General features: G+C 29.5%; 8 protein-coding genes across 10 annotated transcripts; 4 read left to right on the top strand and 4 right to left on the bottom strand.

Moving 5' to 3' along the window:
* The first annotated feature begins 39 nt into the window (after window positions 1-39).
* Flo2 (flotillin-2) lies at window positions 40-3,662 on the top strand. Its single transcript, XM_075821384.1, has 5 exons — window positions 40-738; window positions 2,023-2,104; window positions 2,176-3,142; window positions 3,207-3,344; window positions 3,419-3,662. Exons 1-5 carry the CDS (start codon window positions 690-692, stop codon window positions 3,446-3,448), a joined length of 1,266 nt encoding a protein of 421 aa, XP_075677499.1. The 5' UTR covers window positions 40-689; the 3' UTR covers window positions 3,449-3,662.
* On the bottom strand, window positions 803-1,738 carry LOC113798237 (uncharacterized). The gene has a single exon (XM_027348740.2). The coding sequence runs from the start codon at window positions 1,407-1,409 to the stop codon at window positions 1,002-1,004; it is 408 nt and encodes a 135-aa protein (XP_027204541.1). The 5' UTR covers window positions 1,410-1,738; the 3' UTR covers window positions 803-1,001.
* A 289-nt stretch (window positions 3,663-3,951) lies between the features above and the next one.
* LOC142645351 (uncharacterized) lies at window positions 3,952-5,808 on the bottom strand. The gene has a single exon (XM_075821392.1). The coding sequence runs from the start codon at window positions 4,996-4,998 to the stop codon at window positions 4,372-4,374; it is 627 nt and encodes a 208-aa protein (XP_075677507.1). The 5' UTR covers window positions 4,999-5,808; the 3' UTR covers window positions 3,952-4,371.
* Window positions 5,809-6,316: 508 nt separating this feature from the next.
* On the top strand, window positions 6,317-8,655 carry LOC142645347 (uncharacterized). Its single transcript, XM_075821383.1, has one exon. The coding sequence runs from the start codon at window positions 7,147-7,149 to the stop codon at window positions 8,413-8,415; it is 1,269 nt and encodes a 422-aa protein (XP_075677498.1). The 5' UTR covers window positions 6,317-7,146; the 3' UTR covers window positions 8,416-8,655.
* LOC142645346 (uncharacterized) lies at window positions 8,578-10,659 on the bottom strand. 2 transcript variants are annotated; one of them, XM_075821379.1, is made up of 4 exons: window positions 10,524-10,659; window positions 10,109-10,413; window positions 9,996-10,046; window positions 8,578-9,921 (listed from the first exon to the last, which is right to left on the bottom strand). In XM_075821379.1, the coding sequence occupies exons 1-4, from the start codon at window positions 10,546-10,548 to the stop codon at window positions 8,788-8,790; spliced, it is 1,515 nt and encodes a 504-aa protein (XP_075677494.1). In that variant the 5' UTR covers window positions 10,549-10,659; the 3' UTR covers window positions 8,578-8,787. The 2 variants fall into 2 exon arrangements, with proteins under 2 accessions (XP_075677494.1, XP_075677493.1); XM_075821378.1 differs by having other exon boundaries at window positions 10,109-10,602.
* On the bottom strand, window positions 10,645-12,215 carry LOC113798223 (uncharacterized). 2 transcript variants are annotated; one of them, XM_075821389.1, is made up of 4 exons: window positions 12,010-12,215; window positions 11,658-11,930; window positions 11,303-11,581; window positions 10,645-11,248 (listed from the first exon to the last, which is right to left on the bottom strand). In XM_075821389.1, the coding sequence occupies exons 2-4, from the start codon at window positions 11,876-11,878 to the stop codon at window positions 10,975-10,977; spliced, it is 774 nt and encodes a 257-aa protein (XP_075677504.1). In that variant the 5' UTR covers window positions 11,879-11,930; window positions 12,010-12,215; the 3' UTR covers window positions 10,645-10,974. The 2 variants fall into 2 exon arrangements, with proteins under 2 accessions (XP_075677504.1, XP_027204523.1); XM_027348722.2 differs by lacking the exon at window positions 12,010-12,215 and having other exon boundaries at window positions 11,658-11,933.
* Window positions 12,216-12,572: 357 nt separating this feature from the next.
* Window positions 12,573-16,995, top strand: LOC113790880 (uncharacterized). The gene is given in 2 exon segments (XM_027340583.2): window positions 12,573-15,614; window positions 15,616-16,995. Coding segments are annotated over 2 exon segments (4,092 nt in total). The 5' UTR covers window positions 12,573-12,902.
* On the top strand, window positions 16,884-17,962 carry LOC142645350 (uncharacterized). Its single transcript, XM_075821390.1, has one exon. The coding sequence runs from the start codon at window positions 17,019-17,021 to the stop codon at window positions 17,790-17,792; it is 774 nt and encodes a 257-aa protein (XP_075677505.1). The 5' UTR covers window positions 16,884-17,018; the 3' UTR covers window positions 17,793-17,962.
* Window positions 17,963-17,984: the final 22 nt, after the last annotated feature.

A 17,984-nucleotide genomic window follows, 5' to 3' on the forward strand; every position in this document is an offset into this window, starting at 1 on the left:
TGCCAAAAAAAAAAAAATGAATTCTGTTAAAAAATTGACAACATGCATGCATGCAATGTTTCGATGATGACATAGTGGAAAAACCCGATTTTGACTATTCCAAAAAATTTCCCCTGGAATACAAAGGTGTGGACCAACGGTTCAGCTTTGTTGCGCTTGTTCCATTTATTGGTTCCAAAATAAAATTTGGAAAAATTCATTTCGTGGCGGTACATTTGTCATGTGTCTATGGTGGTGGTGGTGGTGAGTTCATTGAATTCATTTCGTTTGTATGTGATGCGTGCGTGTGTGTGTTTCAAATGGATCAAACAAAACAGAACAGAACAAACCTACCGCAAACAAAACAACAAAAAAAGATGTGAAATGTGAATCCCTCTCTCTTTCTCACTCACGGTGTTCAATGTTGTTTTTGCAAACAAAAACAAATCAACCACAACACCCAAATGTGTTCAACCAGCAACAACAAAATCAATTCAATGTTTTTCATTTCATCTAATTTCATCAAATGTCTTCAAAAAAAAAATTGATTAATTAATTTCCTTTTTTTTTCATTAAATCTTCCAGATTGATCAAATTAACCAACAAAAAAACAAACGCACAACTCATATATCTTTTGTCCAAACTAAATAACTCCCATCAATACTATCATTATCATCGAATGAATCAATGATCGAATGAATAAATGAATAATGGGTAATATCAATACGGTTGGACCGAATGAAGCATTAATTGTATCAGGTTTGTTTTTTTTGGTTGTTTTTAAGAAAATTTTAATTTTAAAAGTTTTAGAAAAAGAGAGAAATTTTAAGACATAAAATGTTAACAAAAGAATTGTGCAAAACAAAACAGGAAAATTTTTGTAAATTTTCAAATTAAATAAATAAACAGATAACAAAAAGACAAAAAAGACGAATGCCATGAGCCAGCTCAAAGTTTAATTGATTGATGTTTAGCAGGTAGGTCAGGTGTTTGTGTGTGTACATTTTTTCAAAATTGAATTTTTAATTAACAAATTTATCATCATCCATTGTTGTTGGATATGAATCATCATGATGATAAGCTTCAGAATCATATTTTGGTTCATATTTTGATTCATATTTTGGTTCATAATCATGACCACCACCATAACTTGGTTGATATGATTCTTCATATGATGGATATGATGGATACGATGGATATGATGGCATTTGAATAGCAATATATTCTTTTTTCTTTTTATGACATGGATTGATCATTAAAATTTCACCAGATTTTTTTTTCTTATCACCACCTTTCATAAGTAGTTGTGGTGGACAACCATCTTCACCACCGATTATAACTAAATCACCACCTTTTTCTTTACCACCACCAGCAACAAATGAAACATATACAATAAATATTGTAATAGCGAATAACGAATATTTAATCATTTTTGTTGATTGATTGATTGATTGAATTTTATTTAATCAAAATGGTTAAAACTTTTTTTTGGTTTGAAAAATGTTTCTGGATCAATATTCGAATGTTCATCGACTTTATATACAACAATCGGATTTTTTTGTAAAAAAGGAAAATTAAATCAAAATTTGACAAATGTCTTTTGTGTGTGTGTGTGTCAGTGGATAGAGAAAACAAATATCTTATTAAGATGATGACAAATGATAATGGGTTAATGGAACAAGGAAAACAACAACAATAAGTTTAGTCTAGTTAGTTAGTTATCAATTAATTAATTAGTTAATTTTTTTGTAAAATGTTTAGTAGTTATATAATGAATAACCTGAAATGTTGTTCACATCCAATCAATCAATCAATCGATTGATAATGATAAGGTTAAAGTCAAATTAGACAAAAGCATAATAAAAAACTTTAACAAGGATATCATTATATCTACGGGCTCGAACAAACTGTTAATTAGTAATGTTTATATTTACAAGAAAAAGAAATAATTGTTATAACCTTCATTATAAATTTTGTTAATTTTTTCAACCTTTTTTACAAAAAAAAATAATAATTATAAAATTTGTTTATTATAATTTACAGGTGGATGTTGTAGACCGACGAAAAAAAATTATGTTGTTGGTGGATGGTCATGGTCCTGGTGGCTTTTATCCAATGTTCAAACGTAATGATAATTTTATTTAACCTGATTGATTGATTAATTTGATTTTTATATTTTTTTTGGCTTTTATATAGAATAAGTTTAGAAGTAATGACATTAATGCCTAAATGTGAAAATGTTGAAACATCTGAAGGTGTACAATTAACTGTTTCAGGTGTTGCACAATGTAAAATTAAAAATGAAAAAGAACAATTATCGATTGCTTGTGAACAATTTTTAGGTAAAAATGTTGATTATATTAAAGGAATTCTACAACAAACATTGGAAGGAAATCTGCGTTCAATTCTTGGTACAATGACTGTTGAAGAAATATATCGTGAAAGAGATCAATTTGCATCATTAGTACGTGAAGTTGCATCATCTGAATTAGAACGTATGGGTATTGAAATATTATCATTTACAATCAAAGATGTTTATGATAATGTAAATTATCTGGAATCATTGGGTAAAGCAAAAATTGCCGAAATTAAACGTAATGCAACGATTGGTGTTGCAAATGCTGAACGTGATGCTGGTATTAAAGAAGCAGAATGTCATAAAGCAGCAATGGATGTAAAATATTCGGCCGATGCAAAAATTGAAGATGCTACCCGGCAATATCTAACAGAAAAATCTTTGTTCGATGCTGAAGTTAATGCTAAAAAAGTTGAAGCAAAATTATCATATGATTTACGTTCAACATTTCTACAACAGGAAATATCTAAACAACAAAAACTTGTCGAACTAATCGAGCGACAAAAATTGACCGAATTACAGGTTCAGGAAATTATTTTAGCTGAAAATGATCTACATGCTAAAGTGAATTTATTGGCCGATGCTCAATTGTATGAAATACAACAATTGACTGAAGGCAAAAAACGACAAATATTATTGGCTGCTGAAGCAAATGCTGAACGTATAAAATTAATTGGACAAGCAGAATCCGATGCGGCTGAAATACGTGGCCGTGCTGAAGCACATGGAATGTTAACCAAAGCTTCTGCATTAAAACAATTTGGTGAAGCTGCCATATTATCATTAACGTTAGAAAATCTACCAAAGGTAAATATTATTGTTATTGTAAATTTTAAACTAATCAAAAAAAAATAAATTTATTTTTAATTAGATTGCAGCTGAAATATCGGCACCATTATCAAAAACTGATGAAATTGTTTTGCTTGGTGGAGAAACGGGTAATTTATCGAAAATTATTTCACAAATTCCACCTACTGTACATGCATTGACAGGTGTTGATCTATCAAAGGTAACTATCGATATATCATTGGATATTTTCATTTCTACAATAACTTTTTTTTCAAATTTTTTTTTCAAAAAAAGGTTTTATCCAAAGTACCTGGTGCCCATTGATTTGGCTTTAACAAAAACCCAAAAAAAATTCATTTGTAAACAAAACTAATCATTCATTATTTAAACAGAAAAAATTTTATATCATTTTTTTTCATCTAGTCATCAAAAACATGATCAAAATAATGTTCAAAACAAAATGATTATTCATTATAAGCACAAACAAACAAAATTGTCAATTTTTTCCCCCTTTTTTCATCCGAAATAAAATTGTTTATCCGAAAAAACAAAACAAACCAGTTTTTTCTGGTAAAGAAAATTTTTTTGTTTTTTTGATTGACATTTATTGCGCAAGTAATGAAAATCAAAATAATATTGAACATTATCATTGTACATTTTTTGATGAACGAGAAACAAACAAACTGGTTCGATGCCATTTCACATGATATGAGAATTTTATCGAGAAAATTTTTTATTTTTTTTTCATTTGACCGATATATAATCGTCAAAAACAAATATTTTCTGGTTATCAAATGAACAGGAAAAAAAAGAAAGACATGTGTGTGTGTGTTTCGAAAACAAAAAATCATTTTTCTTTATTTCATGAATATATTTACATACAATAAGCATTAATAGTTTTTTAATCAAGATGATTAATACCAAAGAATTCTTGTTTGAAAAATAAACAAGAATATCAAACAACCAACAAAAAGAAAGAATTGACAGATTTAAAAAAGAAGAAGAAAAAAGAAAAAAATCTGATGAAAGTCATAATGTGACAACGTTATTTCTAATTGAAAAAAAAATCAATCGAATGATTGATTTAGTATGATTGAAAAATTGATCATCATTCTCAAACTATGATCATTTTTTCACAACAATAATAATCCTTTTTTTTCTACAATAAAGTAATGAGACAATCGTTAAAAGTAATGAAAGAATAGAAGAAGAAAAAAACAATATTTTCAAGGAAGCCATTTTCTAATTCAAAATCGATCATTAATTATATAATGATCAGCTAATTTGGCATTGATCAATTGATTATTATTATTGTTATTATTAGAATTGGAAGCATTTTGTTGCTGTTGCTGTTGTTGTTTATTATCTTTCCAACCGATAATAAAACCTGTTTGACAAAGACGATATTCTTTTAATGATAATTCCATTATTGAATTAAATGTTGTTTCCATTAAATTATCCAAATGTTTCAATAGAAAATGAATATTATTATTATTATTCATCAAGGTAACCATTTCGGAACATAAATGTTTTTCAAACATATTCAATAAATCTTGTTTAGTTTGTCGATGTTTTATTTTCAATTCGAATAATGTTGGTGGTAAATGTGGTTGTTCATATATATATGATATCATACGTTCTTCATAATATTTAATAAAATCATTGATTACAACGGCTGCATCCATTATAATGTTTGTTGATGAATCAATATTATTACCATTATTACCATTCGATGTTTGTAACAGGTGATGATTATCATTTGGCTGTTTTGGTTGTTGTTGTTCATGATTACCATCATTCATCATTGTCATTATTCTTGTATTCGTAATGGATGGTTGATGATGATAACTACTGTTACTACGATTAATTATCATTATTGATTTATGTTGTTTTTGTTTCTTTGAAGAGAGAATATTCAGCCAACCAACCAAAAAAATAATACGTTTCAACAATCGATTTTACAATCAATGAAGAACAAAACGAGGAAAAAAAATCGATTGTAAATGATCGAAACAATCGTTTGTTTGAAACAAAAAGTACAAATACAATAATAATATTGATTCAAATTGTTTGTTTGAATAGTTTTTTTTGTTTTCACATTTGATAATAACCAAACACGTTTAACGACAACGACAATCTGGCAAAATTATTATTATTATTTTGATGATGATAATATGAACGTCGTCATATGGTTGTTTTTTTTTTTTTTTTTTGTTATTGATGTTTGATGTTTGATGGTGTAGTGTAGTCGTTTTGGTCGTATAAATGTTGTTAAAACAACGTTAACAACGTTGAAGAAAAAAAATAAATAAATATTCAGCTGGAGTCTATATGAGTTTGAAAACATTTTATATATAGTCGAACATTGTCGAACCAAAAAAAACAAACTAAAACATTTTTATCATTCATCAACGTAACCGTATTGCGATTATCTTCTTCTATATATAGAATAATGTATTGAAAACTGCTGCTGCTGCTAGTTTCTTCTTCTTTTTCTTCTTCAACACTTGTTTACAACAGTTTAATAATCAAAGATTCTCGAATTACTTTGAATGTCCACCTTTTTTTTTATTAAAAAAATCACCATTATAACGCGTTTTTTTTAAAATAAATTTATAAATCCTCATTATCCTCGTTTTTAATGTTTATAAATACACATTATACATATACACTATTGTAATATATTTGAAACATTGTATGAAATATAAAAAACTTTTCGCAATTGAAAATTATTTTCAAAAAACAAAGAATTTTGTCACCAATTTTTCTTTGTATCTTGGCTATGATTTCTTTATAATTTTATTATCTTGGCAACAAAATTCCATTTCAAAGTGTCTGGATGTGTAGGTGTTTGGATCACAATTCTTTAAGAAAAAAAAATGAACATTTAGTAGAAAAAAATTAAAGAAAAAAGTTAACGCGAATCGGGCGTATTTACGTCAAGAACACTACCCAACAACAACAACAACAACAATCGACAACTTCAAAAAACAATGCTGCTACATTATCATTGAATTCAAACAAGAATGAATGAATGAATGAATGAATGTAACCAAAAATGAATTTTGCAATAGAATCATTTGCATTGTTGAAAAAATAAAATAAAATTAACATCAAACCTACAAATATTATTACCATCAATGATTATCATCATCATCATTCATTAATTGGATGCATGTATATGATGTATGAATCAAGTCATATGATCGATTCGGTTTTTTTATTTTAAAGTCACGTCGACAAGTTGATAAGTTGTCTGTGTGTCTATATGTTTGTCTGTGAATAAAGTGTTTGTTGAATATATCATCACACATATACATTGCTGCTGCTGCTGCTGAAATGCATAGCAAATTTTGCATCATCAATTTTAATTAACCATCATCATCATCATCAAAGACGTATCATTCATTCATTCATTCATTCATCAAATAATCAATTCGGTTTTTTTTCTCCCTCTTCGTCTTCTCGCATCAACTAACGGACAGGAAAAAATTCTGAATTAAAAAAAAAATCGATAATCATCATTCGAAGTTTTAAAAAAAACAATCACATCTTTTATTTTTATTTTTTTTAACAATTCGAATATCATTGAACTATTCCCATCGATTAATTGATTTTGATTTTGTGATCAATCGATCCCAAAAATAACTTTCATTTTCTTCGATCGATCGATTTGTCTGAAATTGATAAACAATTTGAATCGTTTTGAATTGAAAATAAAAAACATAAACAAAAAATTTTTTTTTGTCGTGTGTCCGATCATATTTGTGATGATGATATAAACGTGTGTGTTTGTGTTTGACAAGTGAACTTTGATATATCTATAGTTTTCGATTGATATACCCAAGTTTTTGGTTGATATTTTGTACTCATAATTCATTGATTTGATTGATAAAAAAAAACCAACCTTGTGATCCTGTGTGTGTGAGCTCCTTTTTTTTCTTCAAACAAAATTACTTATCGTTGAATCAACAAAAAAAAAAAGAAAGAATCTTTCGTTGAACCAAAACAAACAGAAAAAAATGGAATCAAAATCGATTGAAAACAATGGTGTTTCGGCTACTGGTGGTGCTGGTGATGATATTGAACCAAAAATCGAAAAAAAAGATGTTAATAATGATACTGAAGCAGGATTTCCTGCATTTCGTTTTCCATCTGGTTTTGAACAACAAATTGGAATGTTAAGTTCAATGATGCAACAAAATCATGGATTATTTGATCAATTGATTGGTAAACAAAATCAATCAAAACGAGATACAAATAATAATGATTCAACATCATCAGCTGATAAAGGATCAACAAAATCCAATGATCCATTTTCATCACCTGATATGGCTGGAAAAATGTTTGAACAATCAATGGGTATGATTAATTCAATGTTTCGTGATGGTCAAGGTGGTGCAGATATGTTTGGAAAATTTTTTGGACAACGTTCACCGGCTAGTGCTGCTGCTACTGCTGATGATCAACCAGTTCCAAATGTTTATCCAAAATTAGATGATATGGATGATACAAAACAACGACAACAACAACAACCACCACAATCAAAAGGACATCAACAAGGTCAAATCGATATTGAGCAACTACTTGCTCAAGGTATTAATAGTCTTGGTTTAAAAATTAATGATCGAAATGCTGGTGATTTATTGGGACAATTATTAGGTCAGACTAAAAAACAACAACAACCATCACAACCAACATCCGAATCCGAAGCAAGACATTTTTATCCTAAATTAGATGATTTAGATATTGATAATAAACCGAAACAACAGCCACGACCATCATCACCACCACGATCATCTTCAAATCAACCAACAAGTCCAATTAATTTAGATAATGTAATTAATCAAGGTATCGATGTTATTGGAACTGCTTTGAAAGGCAATGCTGGTAGTATTTTTGGTTCATTACTGAAAAATTCAATTTCAACTAAAAATAACAGTAGCCAACATTCTTATAATGTACCTGAACAGCCACGATCATCATCACAAACGATTCCGGAACAACCGAAATCAAATCAACCATTCAAACAGGTGGATGTTGAATTTCCGGATGATGTTCGTTCTGGTTCGACTAATCCTATACCATCAGCACCACCATCACGACAGATGCCCGAACCAATAAAACCATCATCCGAACCGATACGAAAAAAATTGGAACCCGAAGAAGAAGTAGAAGAAGAAAATGATGAAAAATCAAAAACTAAAAAAGACAGCGAAAAAATTCTTGATTTTATACCCGATGATGCATTCGAAGCTGCATTTGATGCTATGGCATTTGGTAAAAAATAAAATTTCAATTCAAAAATCAATGGCGATATACAACTATTTACGAAATCTTATAATCTTTGATTAATTTTGTTTCTGTTACTGCTTCTGTTTTTGCTTATGTTTATTGTTTTCATTAATGATTTTTTAACCCTGGTTAGATCCTTTAACAACAATAGAAATTAATTTTGTCAATCTGAAATCTTTTTATTTTAACAGAAAAATTTGTTGAAAAATGAATAAAGAAATTAATTTCAACTCGAATCATTTAAAATCAAAAAAAAGTATTTCAATGATAAATTAATCAATGGAATCAACGTGATTTGAAATGTTTGGTAAACAAACAAAAGTGAATATATATGAAATTATAATCAATATGAAAGTATTAAGTTTTTGTTAAGGATGAAAAATGAAATCATAATCTTTTAAATAATCTTTCAATTTTTCAAATGTAATTGCTGATAATTGTGGTTTATCAACAAAAGATGGTGCTGATTTGTTTGTTGACGCATTTTCCATCATTTCAAAAAAATCTTTTCGTTGTTTTTCGACATACAAAATAAACTGTTCCAATTTATCGAAAATTAAATCAATAGCAATTTGAGCGTTGGAACTTGATTCGAATAATTTTTTAAGAGAACCGATTCCATACCAATGTCTTACAATTTGAACAAAAGCTTCAAAATAAGGTTGTTTTTGTTGCTGGCAAAGGAAAGATAAACAAACGATTATAATTCTTGGATCAAATGTTTCAATTTCACATAATTTTGAAATCAATTTAGCATTGCGTAAATAAGAAAGCGTTTGATCCTCATTAATATCATGAATGAAAAATGATGAACGACATTTTGAGCTTAATAGTTGTCCAAACGTTATAGTATCGAAAATTGAATCGGTTTCATCTTCGGGAACTCCGATCTCATCAAATAACTCACTACAAATAGATAAAATAGTATCATACTGGCCACCAATGTCCCGTGTAGAATGACATTTGTAATAAACACATTCGACCAACAGAAGTAAATCTTTTTTAGAGTTGATTGTTAAATTTCTTATCTGATTCAATTTTTCATCCTTTATCCAAGGAAAAGTATCGCTAAAAATTTTATGCAATGATTGATGAAAATCATCAATATTGTTATCTTCCGGTTGTTGGAAATAATTCTGGATCTTCTCATTGTTGAAACGAAGGTCAAGACGTTTATCAAGTTCGGGATTAAAATTGAACCATTGACGCCATTCATTATAAATGTAAAATTCATCACCTTCGTTGAAAAAAACATCAAATTTCACACAATCAAACGGCATAACTTGTGATGAAATTGGCGACTTAGGATTTTCGATCGAACATTTTGATGATTTATGAGTATTGGTGCCGTCATCACCATCGATAGGACAAGCACTAGGTGAAGGATCAATGTCATCATAATCATTGATATCATTATTATCATTCAATTTGCTAGTAGATGATGATCTTGATGATTCGGATTGAACAAGCGATTGACTGGATAATGATGTGGATAGTTGATACTATAAAATGTCATTTTAATAAAAAAATAAACAATGTAATCAATTATTTACACATTCGAAAAAATTATATTTACTGCATAATTATAACGAGTTATGTCAGAATGTTCAATGAAATTAGATTTGTCCTTTTGGCATGAAAATAAACAAAAAATAATTATAATTCAATCTTATATTTAAATAAAATTACCATTTTTTTCGGTTCTTCATCATATCGAAATGAATCTTTAACAATTTGATTTAATTTTTTTTCTTCTTTTTGATTTCGTTTAAGTTCCAAAACTTTTTCAGTAATTGATTTCATTTTCATAAAACAATTTGATATTTCATTAAGCAATGAATCGATTTTAAATGATGATAAATGTTGTTGTTGTTGTTGTTGAAAAATCGATTTTAATTCTTTATGTTTTTCTTCGATAAACAAAAGTACATTTAATCGTGATTCTAATGAATTTATCGACAAACGATACAATAGATCTTCTTCTACATCTGTACCTAATGTTTCGATGTATAATTTATGAGTCATCAAAATTGGATTATCCATTTGCAAAAAAAAACGAAAATAGTTTTTTTATTTGAGTAAATAAAAATGTAAAAATACTCACAAACAAAAAATTCGGAAAAAAACATAAACAATTTGTGAGCCTGTTTTCCGTTCAACTATTTTCACACAAATCGTAACATTATTGCAAAATAGTTATTTTTTTTGTAAATTATCAATCGTAATTATTATTTGATAATGAATTTTATAAAAAAAATGAATTCATGAATAACTTTTTAGTGGATTGATTATTAAATAATTAATTTAGTCGTTCACACACAACAACAAGTATTCTAATCCCATATGTCAGACCATTAAATAAAAATAAATGATTATAATTAAAATATTAATTATGAAAAAGTATGAATGAATGAATTTCAAAGGAATTCGTTTTTATCGTTCGTTTGATTTTAACTTCACGAATATATTTCGATACACTTTTGAAAGTTCATCAACCAATGATGAGATCGCAAACATGATGAGATGATAATGATTGATTATTTTTTTTTTTGGATTTAAACTTGTAATTCTGGATCATTTTCAAATACATCGATCAATTCCAATGCTAATGTCATAAATGATTTTGGTGGCTTATTATAATCCAAACCATTGGGTGGTTGAATTGAATCACAACGATTTGTATCTTCAGTATAATCACCACAAGCCATATTCATTGAATTTGTACTGACATGTGTAAATTGACGTTGTAATGTTTCAATATTTTGTTCCGTACATTGATCAACTTCTTTGGCTTCATCTAAGAAACAATTTTTTGCACGTAAAACTTCACTGTGTTTATAATTAGAATTAGATTATTTAAAAAAAAGAATGGATAAATCTTACCAACAAATTAATGGAATTCTTTTTTTACTTGGTAAATCTTTTACCGTTTGTATATGAACTTGTGCACGTTGTACACATTTACCGAAACGATTACCACCACTATTTACACATTTTGCTGCATCCATTAATGCTAATGTTGCTTTATTTGGTTTATTTTTACACATTGATTTACGTGATCGTCGTACAGAATAAACGGCTACTTGCATAATATTTTTAGTAAAACCGGTCATACATTTATCAGCTAATTTTGTCATCAATTCGATTACTTTTTTATTTCGTCTATATATAAATTACAAATAAATTCATTTCGAAAGAATTGAATCGCACAAACAAACAAACACACACAAAAACTTACCCACAATGTTCTTTTAATTCTTTAAATGTTTCGGGAAAATGTTGTTCACCATTTATAAATTCCATTGAACGTAAATGTTTATCCATTTCGGTCAAAACATCTTTATGACAATCAAGTGAATTATTTTTAAATCCACATTGTACAATGACCATATAGGAAAATATGGCCATTATGGATAAAAAATATGATTTCTGTTGGAACATCATTTTGCTGTAGTTCATTAGTTTTGTTTAACTTCGAATCATTTGACATCAAAATCATTCAAATCAAATCCTTTTTTATATAAATTTTGAAGAAGAAAAAAAAATTTTATTTTTAGTATTTTCAAACAAACAAACGAAAGTAACTTTACATTACACCATTGATCACTTATTTTATTTTTTATTTTTTCTTCTAATCTAACCATGATCATCCATCCTTTTTCTTTGTCCTCATCTAAACTCAACTCTTTCTTTGGTTTGGTTAGTTGTTGTTGTTTTTTTTCGAAGGGAAAAAACAACAAATTTTCCATTATTAGCCATGGCAATGGATTTAATGTTTTTTTCTTTTCTTTTCAACAACAACAAGTAAATTCATTTTGAAATCATGAAGGTCATTATGATCATAATCATCAAACATTATCAATAAAATCGGGTTTTATTCGAATCAACACAAAAAACCAAGAAGTTTTTCTTTTTTTTCCCGTTGACGACATAATCATGTGATTAATAAAATTCTTTTCAAAGGATGATTAAATTCTTGTCTTCACTTGACAACAAGCGATTCGTATTGTTTTTAAAGTTTTTCAGGTTTTCGATTGGATAAACATGAGTTTAAATATTACTTCATGTTATGTCACATATAATGTAATCATCATGTATTATTGATGATGATGATCAAATAATCGATATTTTCGATCGTTTTTTTCCCTGTTGGCCATTATTATTATGATGACCATGATGACCATTGTCGTGAAACATGAGTAAAAGTTGCCACTACCTCTCATGGCTATTTTTTGTCTTAATTTTGTTTATGATATAAAAACGTGTTATTAATTGATTTTTTCTCATTCGCATAATATCAAGTTGAAATAAACTACTTTGTTTCTTTCTTTATATTCAATTGTTGTGTTGATTTGTTCTGTTTGATTAATATTTAGATAGTTTCATCACATTTATTTCAACTGTTGATTTTATATTATACGATTCAACGATTTGATTTGTTTGATTTAAGATTTTTTGTTTGTTTGTTTGATTTTGATTGATTATGAAAGAGATACCGACAGAGTTAGCAAACAAGTTAAAAGCTTGTAGAGCCAACATAACATGTCTGACGTTCCGCAAATGGGGAAAGGATCGTGTACTATCGTTAAAGAATGAATTAGATGATTTACACGAGCAATTAGTATGCTTGCTTGATCCGGAAGATGAAGAATTTCCACCTGATTTATACGAAAAGATGAATAAATATTCGGACAAAATCGAAAGTTATCTAGAAAGATTTAGTTCCATGAAGACGAGATCACGTGAAGATGTTACAATCAATCGGGATGAAAATGATAGTTCTCAAGAGAATGATATGATCGATGGAAACGAAAATGATGGATCTGAATATGCTTCGGTCAATGGTGATATCAATGATGTTTCCAATGAAATGGCTAATTTGTCGTTATCATATAAACCGAAAATCCGTTTAGAACAGTTGCCAACATTCGATGGTAAATTTGTTAATTGGAAACCGTACAAAAGTATGATGCTTAATTTATTGGTTAATAATACGTCTATTGATGAAGTAATGAAGAAATCTTTGTTATTGAAAACGTTGTCAAATGAACCCGCTCGTATAGTGGGAATTTTAATTGGTGAATTAAAAAGCTTATCGGTAATCTGGAAAAAACTTTGTGATAAATATGATGATCATGAATTGGCCATTCTAGAAATTAAAAATGAATTACGTAAAATTCCTAGAATTGCCAATGAAAATCAAACCGAAAATTTAAAAATGGCTAAAGATATTGTCGAGAATGCCAATTTGGCTGTGAAATTTTTAGAAACTGATTCTTCTTTTTATGTCACGAATTTGATACAAGCTGTAGCCTATAAGTTTTATTATCGGGCACAAAGAAAAATGCTATCTGATATGGCGAATTTTGAAGATGTTGTAAAATATATTGATAAATTGTATAAATCGGCTTTAAAATATGATTACAACAAAATTGAAAAATCCGATCAACCTACAAGATTTAAAGAAGAAACGAAAAGATCGTCTGTTGCTGCTTTTTCATCAAGATATTGTTTCATTTGTGGCAGTAACCATCAAGATATTTATGAATGTTTTGATAAATTTGATTCGAATACCATCGCCGATGTCATCAAAGGCAAAGGTCTATGTGTGATATGTCTGCGTAGAGGCCATCTCAGCAGAAATTGTCCTTCATTGATTGATAATAGTTGTGAAAAGTGTAAAAGGTTTCACGCTACCGAAATGCATGATGTTTTGAATGTTTTATATCAAACTAAACCTAAAGAAACCGCTGATTCGATTCCATCATCATCATCATCATCATTATCATCATCATTATTGTCAGAATTTTCGATTAATGAATCATTGATTAGTGAATCATCGATTAACGAATCATCAATTAATGAATCATCGGATAGTGGATCAGTAGCCGCTATATCCCATCGTAATTTGTCTAATGTTTTTGATATTGAAAAAGTTGGTCATCTTGAAAATCGTCCAATGATTTATGGTAATTGTAACGGGGTAGTCAGCGTCATGTTGTTAGACAGTGGTTCCGACATCTCTTTGATTGATCAAGATCTATTATTAGATGATACGAATAATTCAGATAAAAAGTATTCGATGGTGACAACATCGCCGTTGGGAGTGGCCAAAACCACCCATAAAAAGGTGGTTCTGAAAGTTCGAAGCAATTCTAAGGAAATTTCTATCGTATTGTTCTCAATCAAAATGAATGAAAAAAACCTCATCATAATTGGGACGGACAATTTAGGATTCTTTTATAAGAATCAACCGAAAGTACTGTCAATCCCCACAATTTTTGGTGACATCAGTTACCAAGCACGAAAGAATTTAGCAGCTTGTAGCTCAATTGAAATGAATAATCCAATATCTGCTCGTGAGGATGTAATAGATATTTTTGAATTGAAAAATGATCAATCATCATTAAAACCAGTAGAGGAATTGCTGAAACTTGAAGCAGAAAATGAATTGAATATTGTTAATGATGAAGACGAAGATGATGATATTATGGTCAAGCGACTAATAACTGGTCGTTTTGAAGCTCGATTACCATTCTTATCCGAACAACGTCCGAAGGACAACTTTAATAAAGCGTTGTTTGTTTTAGAAAAGCTATTGAAACGATTGGATTATAAAAACAAGAGAGATGAATATGAAAAACAATTGTTGACTTATGTTGATAATAACCATGCCGAAGAAGTGTTCGAAGCTTCTGGTTATTTTCTTCCGCATCATCCCGTTTTCCGTGATTCTGCATCCACACCTATCAGAGTGGTCTTTAATGGATCTTTTGGCTATGAGGCCTTGAACAAATTATTATGGAAAGGAAATGCTCATGGTTTGGATGTGTTTGATCATTTGATGCGTTTCAGAAAAGGTCAATTTGCATTCACAGCTGATTTATCGAAAGCGTTCTTGCAAGTTATGATCCATCCTGATGATAGAAAATTTTTAAAATTTTTATGGAAAAACAAAAATAATGAAATCAAGATATACCAGATGAAGGTCTTACCATTCGGTCTTGTATCATCACCAGCTATTTTGACCAACGTCACGAAAAGATTATTATCGGATCAGAATCTTGAAGAAATAGCTAATGCTATTTATATGGATGATATAATTTGGTCGTCGAATTCAGAATCTGATTTAATGAAAATGATTGGGAACGTCAGAGATTGTTTCAACAATGCTGGCTTCACAATGCATAAAATTCTGCTCGAATAGTGATCTGGTTTTGAATAACATAGATTGTGAAGAGCATGGTAGCAAGAAGGTTTTGGGTGTCATTTGGAACACTCAAAATGATTCGATTTCGAATGTCATTCCAGATATACAGCCAATCAATACCCGACGTGAATTATTATCAATGATTGGTAAATTTTTTGATCCATATGGCTTTCTAGATCCTTGGAAGCTCAAGCTTCGATCTTTATATCGTGAAATTCTATTGAAAGATTGGGATGAACCTTTACCCGATCAAATTATCAACGATGCGATGACACATTTGCAATGTATAGATGATCTTAAAGAATTGAAAATGAATCGAAACATCGATATGAATGGTGATTTACACGGATTCGCAGATGCATCTCTATCGGCTTACGGTTATGCAATTTATATCAAGAAAGATGACGAAATGCATTTTTTATTCGGAAAAGCTAAGTTGTCACCGTGTAAAATCAAAACTATTGTAGAATTAGAATTACTTGCCTTATACGAACTGGGCAAAATATTGAGTCGAATGCACGTTGTTTTCCATAACCGTATTACAATTTGGTCTGACTCTATGATTAATTTACAACGTTTCGGCTCATCTCCAAATAATCAAAAAAGAAACGTGGCATCACAATTAATGAAAATTTTGAAAATTGTGAACGATTTAAATATTACGATTCGTCACGTTAATGGTTTACGTAATCCTGCCGACTTATTCAGTCGAATTAATGATTCGAAGTCTTATTTAAAAAATTTTAAATTTATCATTAATTCGAATTTTTTTGATTTCTCTGATAGTAATCGATTCGAGACTTATCGAGTCTCTTCCATTTCAATCAAAAATTTCGAATTTGCTGATCATGTTGATGAGTTCAGAAAACTGGAATCTATCGATCAAATGATGAATTTCGTTGAGAAGTTATTACCCATTGGTAATACGGCTATTGATAGGTGGAATTTGATATATCGTTTTTCGCAGTTCGGCAGCAATACCAATCAAATTGATCTCCCTTTGATGTACGATGATATTGTAAAAATTAAAACGAGAAACCCGAATTTTAGTCCAATTTGGATTCCTAAGGAATCCAATGTAGTTTTGGCTTTGATTCAGTTTTATCATTTGGAAACATTACATGGTGGAATAAAAACAACTATGGCAGAAATTCAATCAAGATTTTATATCCAAAATTTGTATCGATTAGTCAAAAATTCATTTATTATTGTCATGTGTGCCAAATTGAAAAGAAGAAACCGATCGTTCAGCCATTGGCTGATTTGCCTTCTTCCCGAGTTATATTCGCCGCACCTTTCGAATGTGTATGCATCGACTTTTTTGGTCATCTTTCATATCGTAACGGAAAGAAATTTTATATTTTAATCGTAACTTGTTTGGTGTCTCGAATGGTCAAGCTAGAAGTGGTTAATTCTCTATCGGCTAATTCTGCCTTGACAGCTTTGAATAACGTTTTCCTGCAATGTGGTACACCTCGTAAGATCTACAGTGATAATGGCACGAATTTCGTTAAGTGCAACAAAGAAATTAAAAAATTTCTCGATCAATTAGAAGAATCTAGCAAATTGGATAACAGAAATATTGAATGGATATTTTCACCACCTGGTGCGCCATGGTATAACGGTACTGTTGAACGTTTAATTTCTGTAACCAAACGATGTTTAAGATGCTTGGATGCTAGCTTTCGTTCATTTGAAGATGCACGATCTACATTTTTGAAAATCGAATCTGTCATTAATGGACGTCCAATCGTACAAGATGATGATCGTTGGATATCTCCATTTGAAATCGCTTACGGTCGACAACAACAACCATTGATTGACGTCAATGCTGATTTAGATACAAATGGTAATTGGCCAAAACGTTTGAAAGAAGTCCGTTCTAAATTTGAAAATTTTTGGCGTTCTCAGTATTTGGCCTCTCTGAATCAAAATAATCAACCAAAAATTACGGATATAAAAATTGGGGACTACGTTTTATTACCTTCTGATCGTTTTATAAAACGGAATAAATGGCCGATCGCCAAAATTATTGATATTTGCAACAACTCCAATAATGATGATAAAGTTATTCGATCAGTAAAGATTCGCCGTTTATCTGACGATGCTGAATATATTAGACCGGTCAACGGAATGATCTTGTTGGATCGTTACAAAAATTAAATTCGTCATCTCGCGCCGGGAATGTCGTGAAACATGAGTAAAAGTTGCCACTACCTCTCATGGCTATTTTTTGTCTTAATTTTGTTTATGATATAAAAACGTGTTATTAATTGATTTTTTCTCATTCGCATAATATCAAGTTGAAATAAACTACTTTGTTTCTTTCTTTATATTCAATTGTTGTGTTGATTT

This window comes from Dermatophagoides pteronyssinus, unplaced genomic scaffold, assembly GCF_027571235.1.
Source record: "Dermatophagoides pteronyssinus isolate colony J.1.1.1.1 unplaced genomic scaffold, Derpt_VIB-CSIC_2022.12 sq0010, whole genome shotgun sequence".
Lineage (NCBI taxonomy): Eukaryota > Metazoa > Arthropoda > Arachnida > Sarcoptiformes > Pyroglyphidae > Dermatophagoides > Dermatophagoides pteronyssinus.

Bases quoted from the DNA above. Each gene is read 5' to 3' on its own strand.
- Flo2 (XM_075821384.1), top strand. From the start codon at position 690: ATGGGTAATATCAATACGGTTGGACCGAATGAAGCATTAATTGTATCA. The intron at 3,143-3,206 runs GTAAATATTATT...ATTTTTAATTAG, and splicing joins CGTTAGAAAATCTACCAAAG to ATTGCAGCTGAAATATCGGC. The intron at 3,345-3,418 runs GTAACTATCGAT...TTTCAAAAAAAG, and splicing joins CAGGTGTTGATCTATCAAAG to GTTTTATCCAAAGTACCTGG.
- LOC113798237 (XM_027348740.2), bottom strand. From the start codon at position 1,409: ATGATTAAATATTCGTTATTCGCTATTACAATATTTATTGTATATGTT.
- LOC142645351 (XM_075821392.1), bottom strand. From the start codon at position 4,998: ATGATAATTAATCGTAGTAACAGTAGTTATCATCATCAACCATCCATT.
- LOC142645347 (XM_075821383.1), top strand. From the start codon at position 7,147: ATGGAATCAAAATCGATTGAAAACAATGGTGTTTCGGCTACTGGTGGT.
- LOC142645346 (XM_075821378.1), bottom strand. From the start codon at position 10,462: ATGGATAATCCAATTTTGATGACTCATAAATTATACATCGAAACATTA. The intron at 10,047-10,108 runs GTAATTTTATTT...TCATGCCAAAAG, and splicing joins ATGAAGAACCGAAAAAAATG to GACAAATCTAATTTCATTGA. The intron at 9,922-9,995 runs GTAAATATAATT...GACATTTTATAG, and splicing joins TAACTCGTTATAATTATGCA to TATCAACTATCCACATCATT.
- LOC113798223 (XM_075821389.1), bottom strand. From the start codon at position 11,878: ATGAACTACAGCAAAATGATGTTCCAACAGAAATCATATTTTTTATCC. The intron at 11,582-11,657 runs GTAAGTTTTTGT...ATTTATATATAG, and splicing joins GAATTAAAAGAACATTGTGG to ACGAAATAAAAAAGTAATCG. The intron at 11,249-11,302 runs GTAAGATTTATC...TTATAAACACAG, and splicing joins AGAATTCCATTAATTTGTTG to TGAAGTTTTACGTGCAAAAA.
- LOC142645350 (XM_075821390.1), top strand. From the start codon at position 17,019: ATGGTCAAGCTAGAAGTGGTTAATTCTCTATCGGCTAATTCTGCCTTG.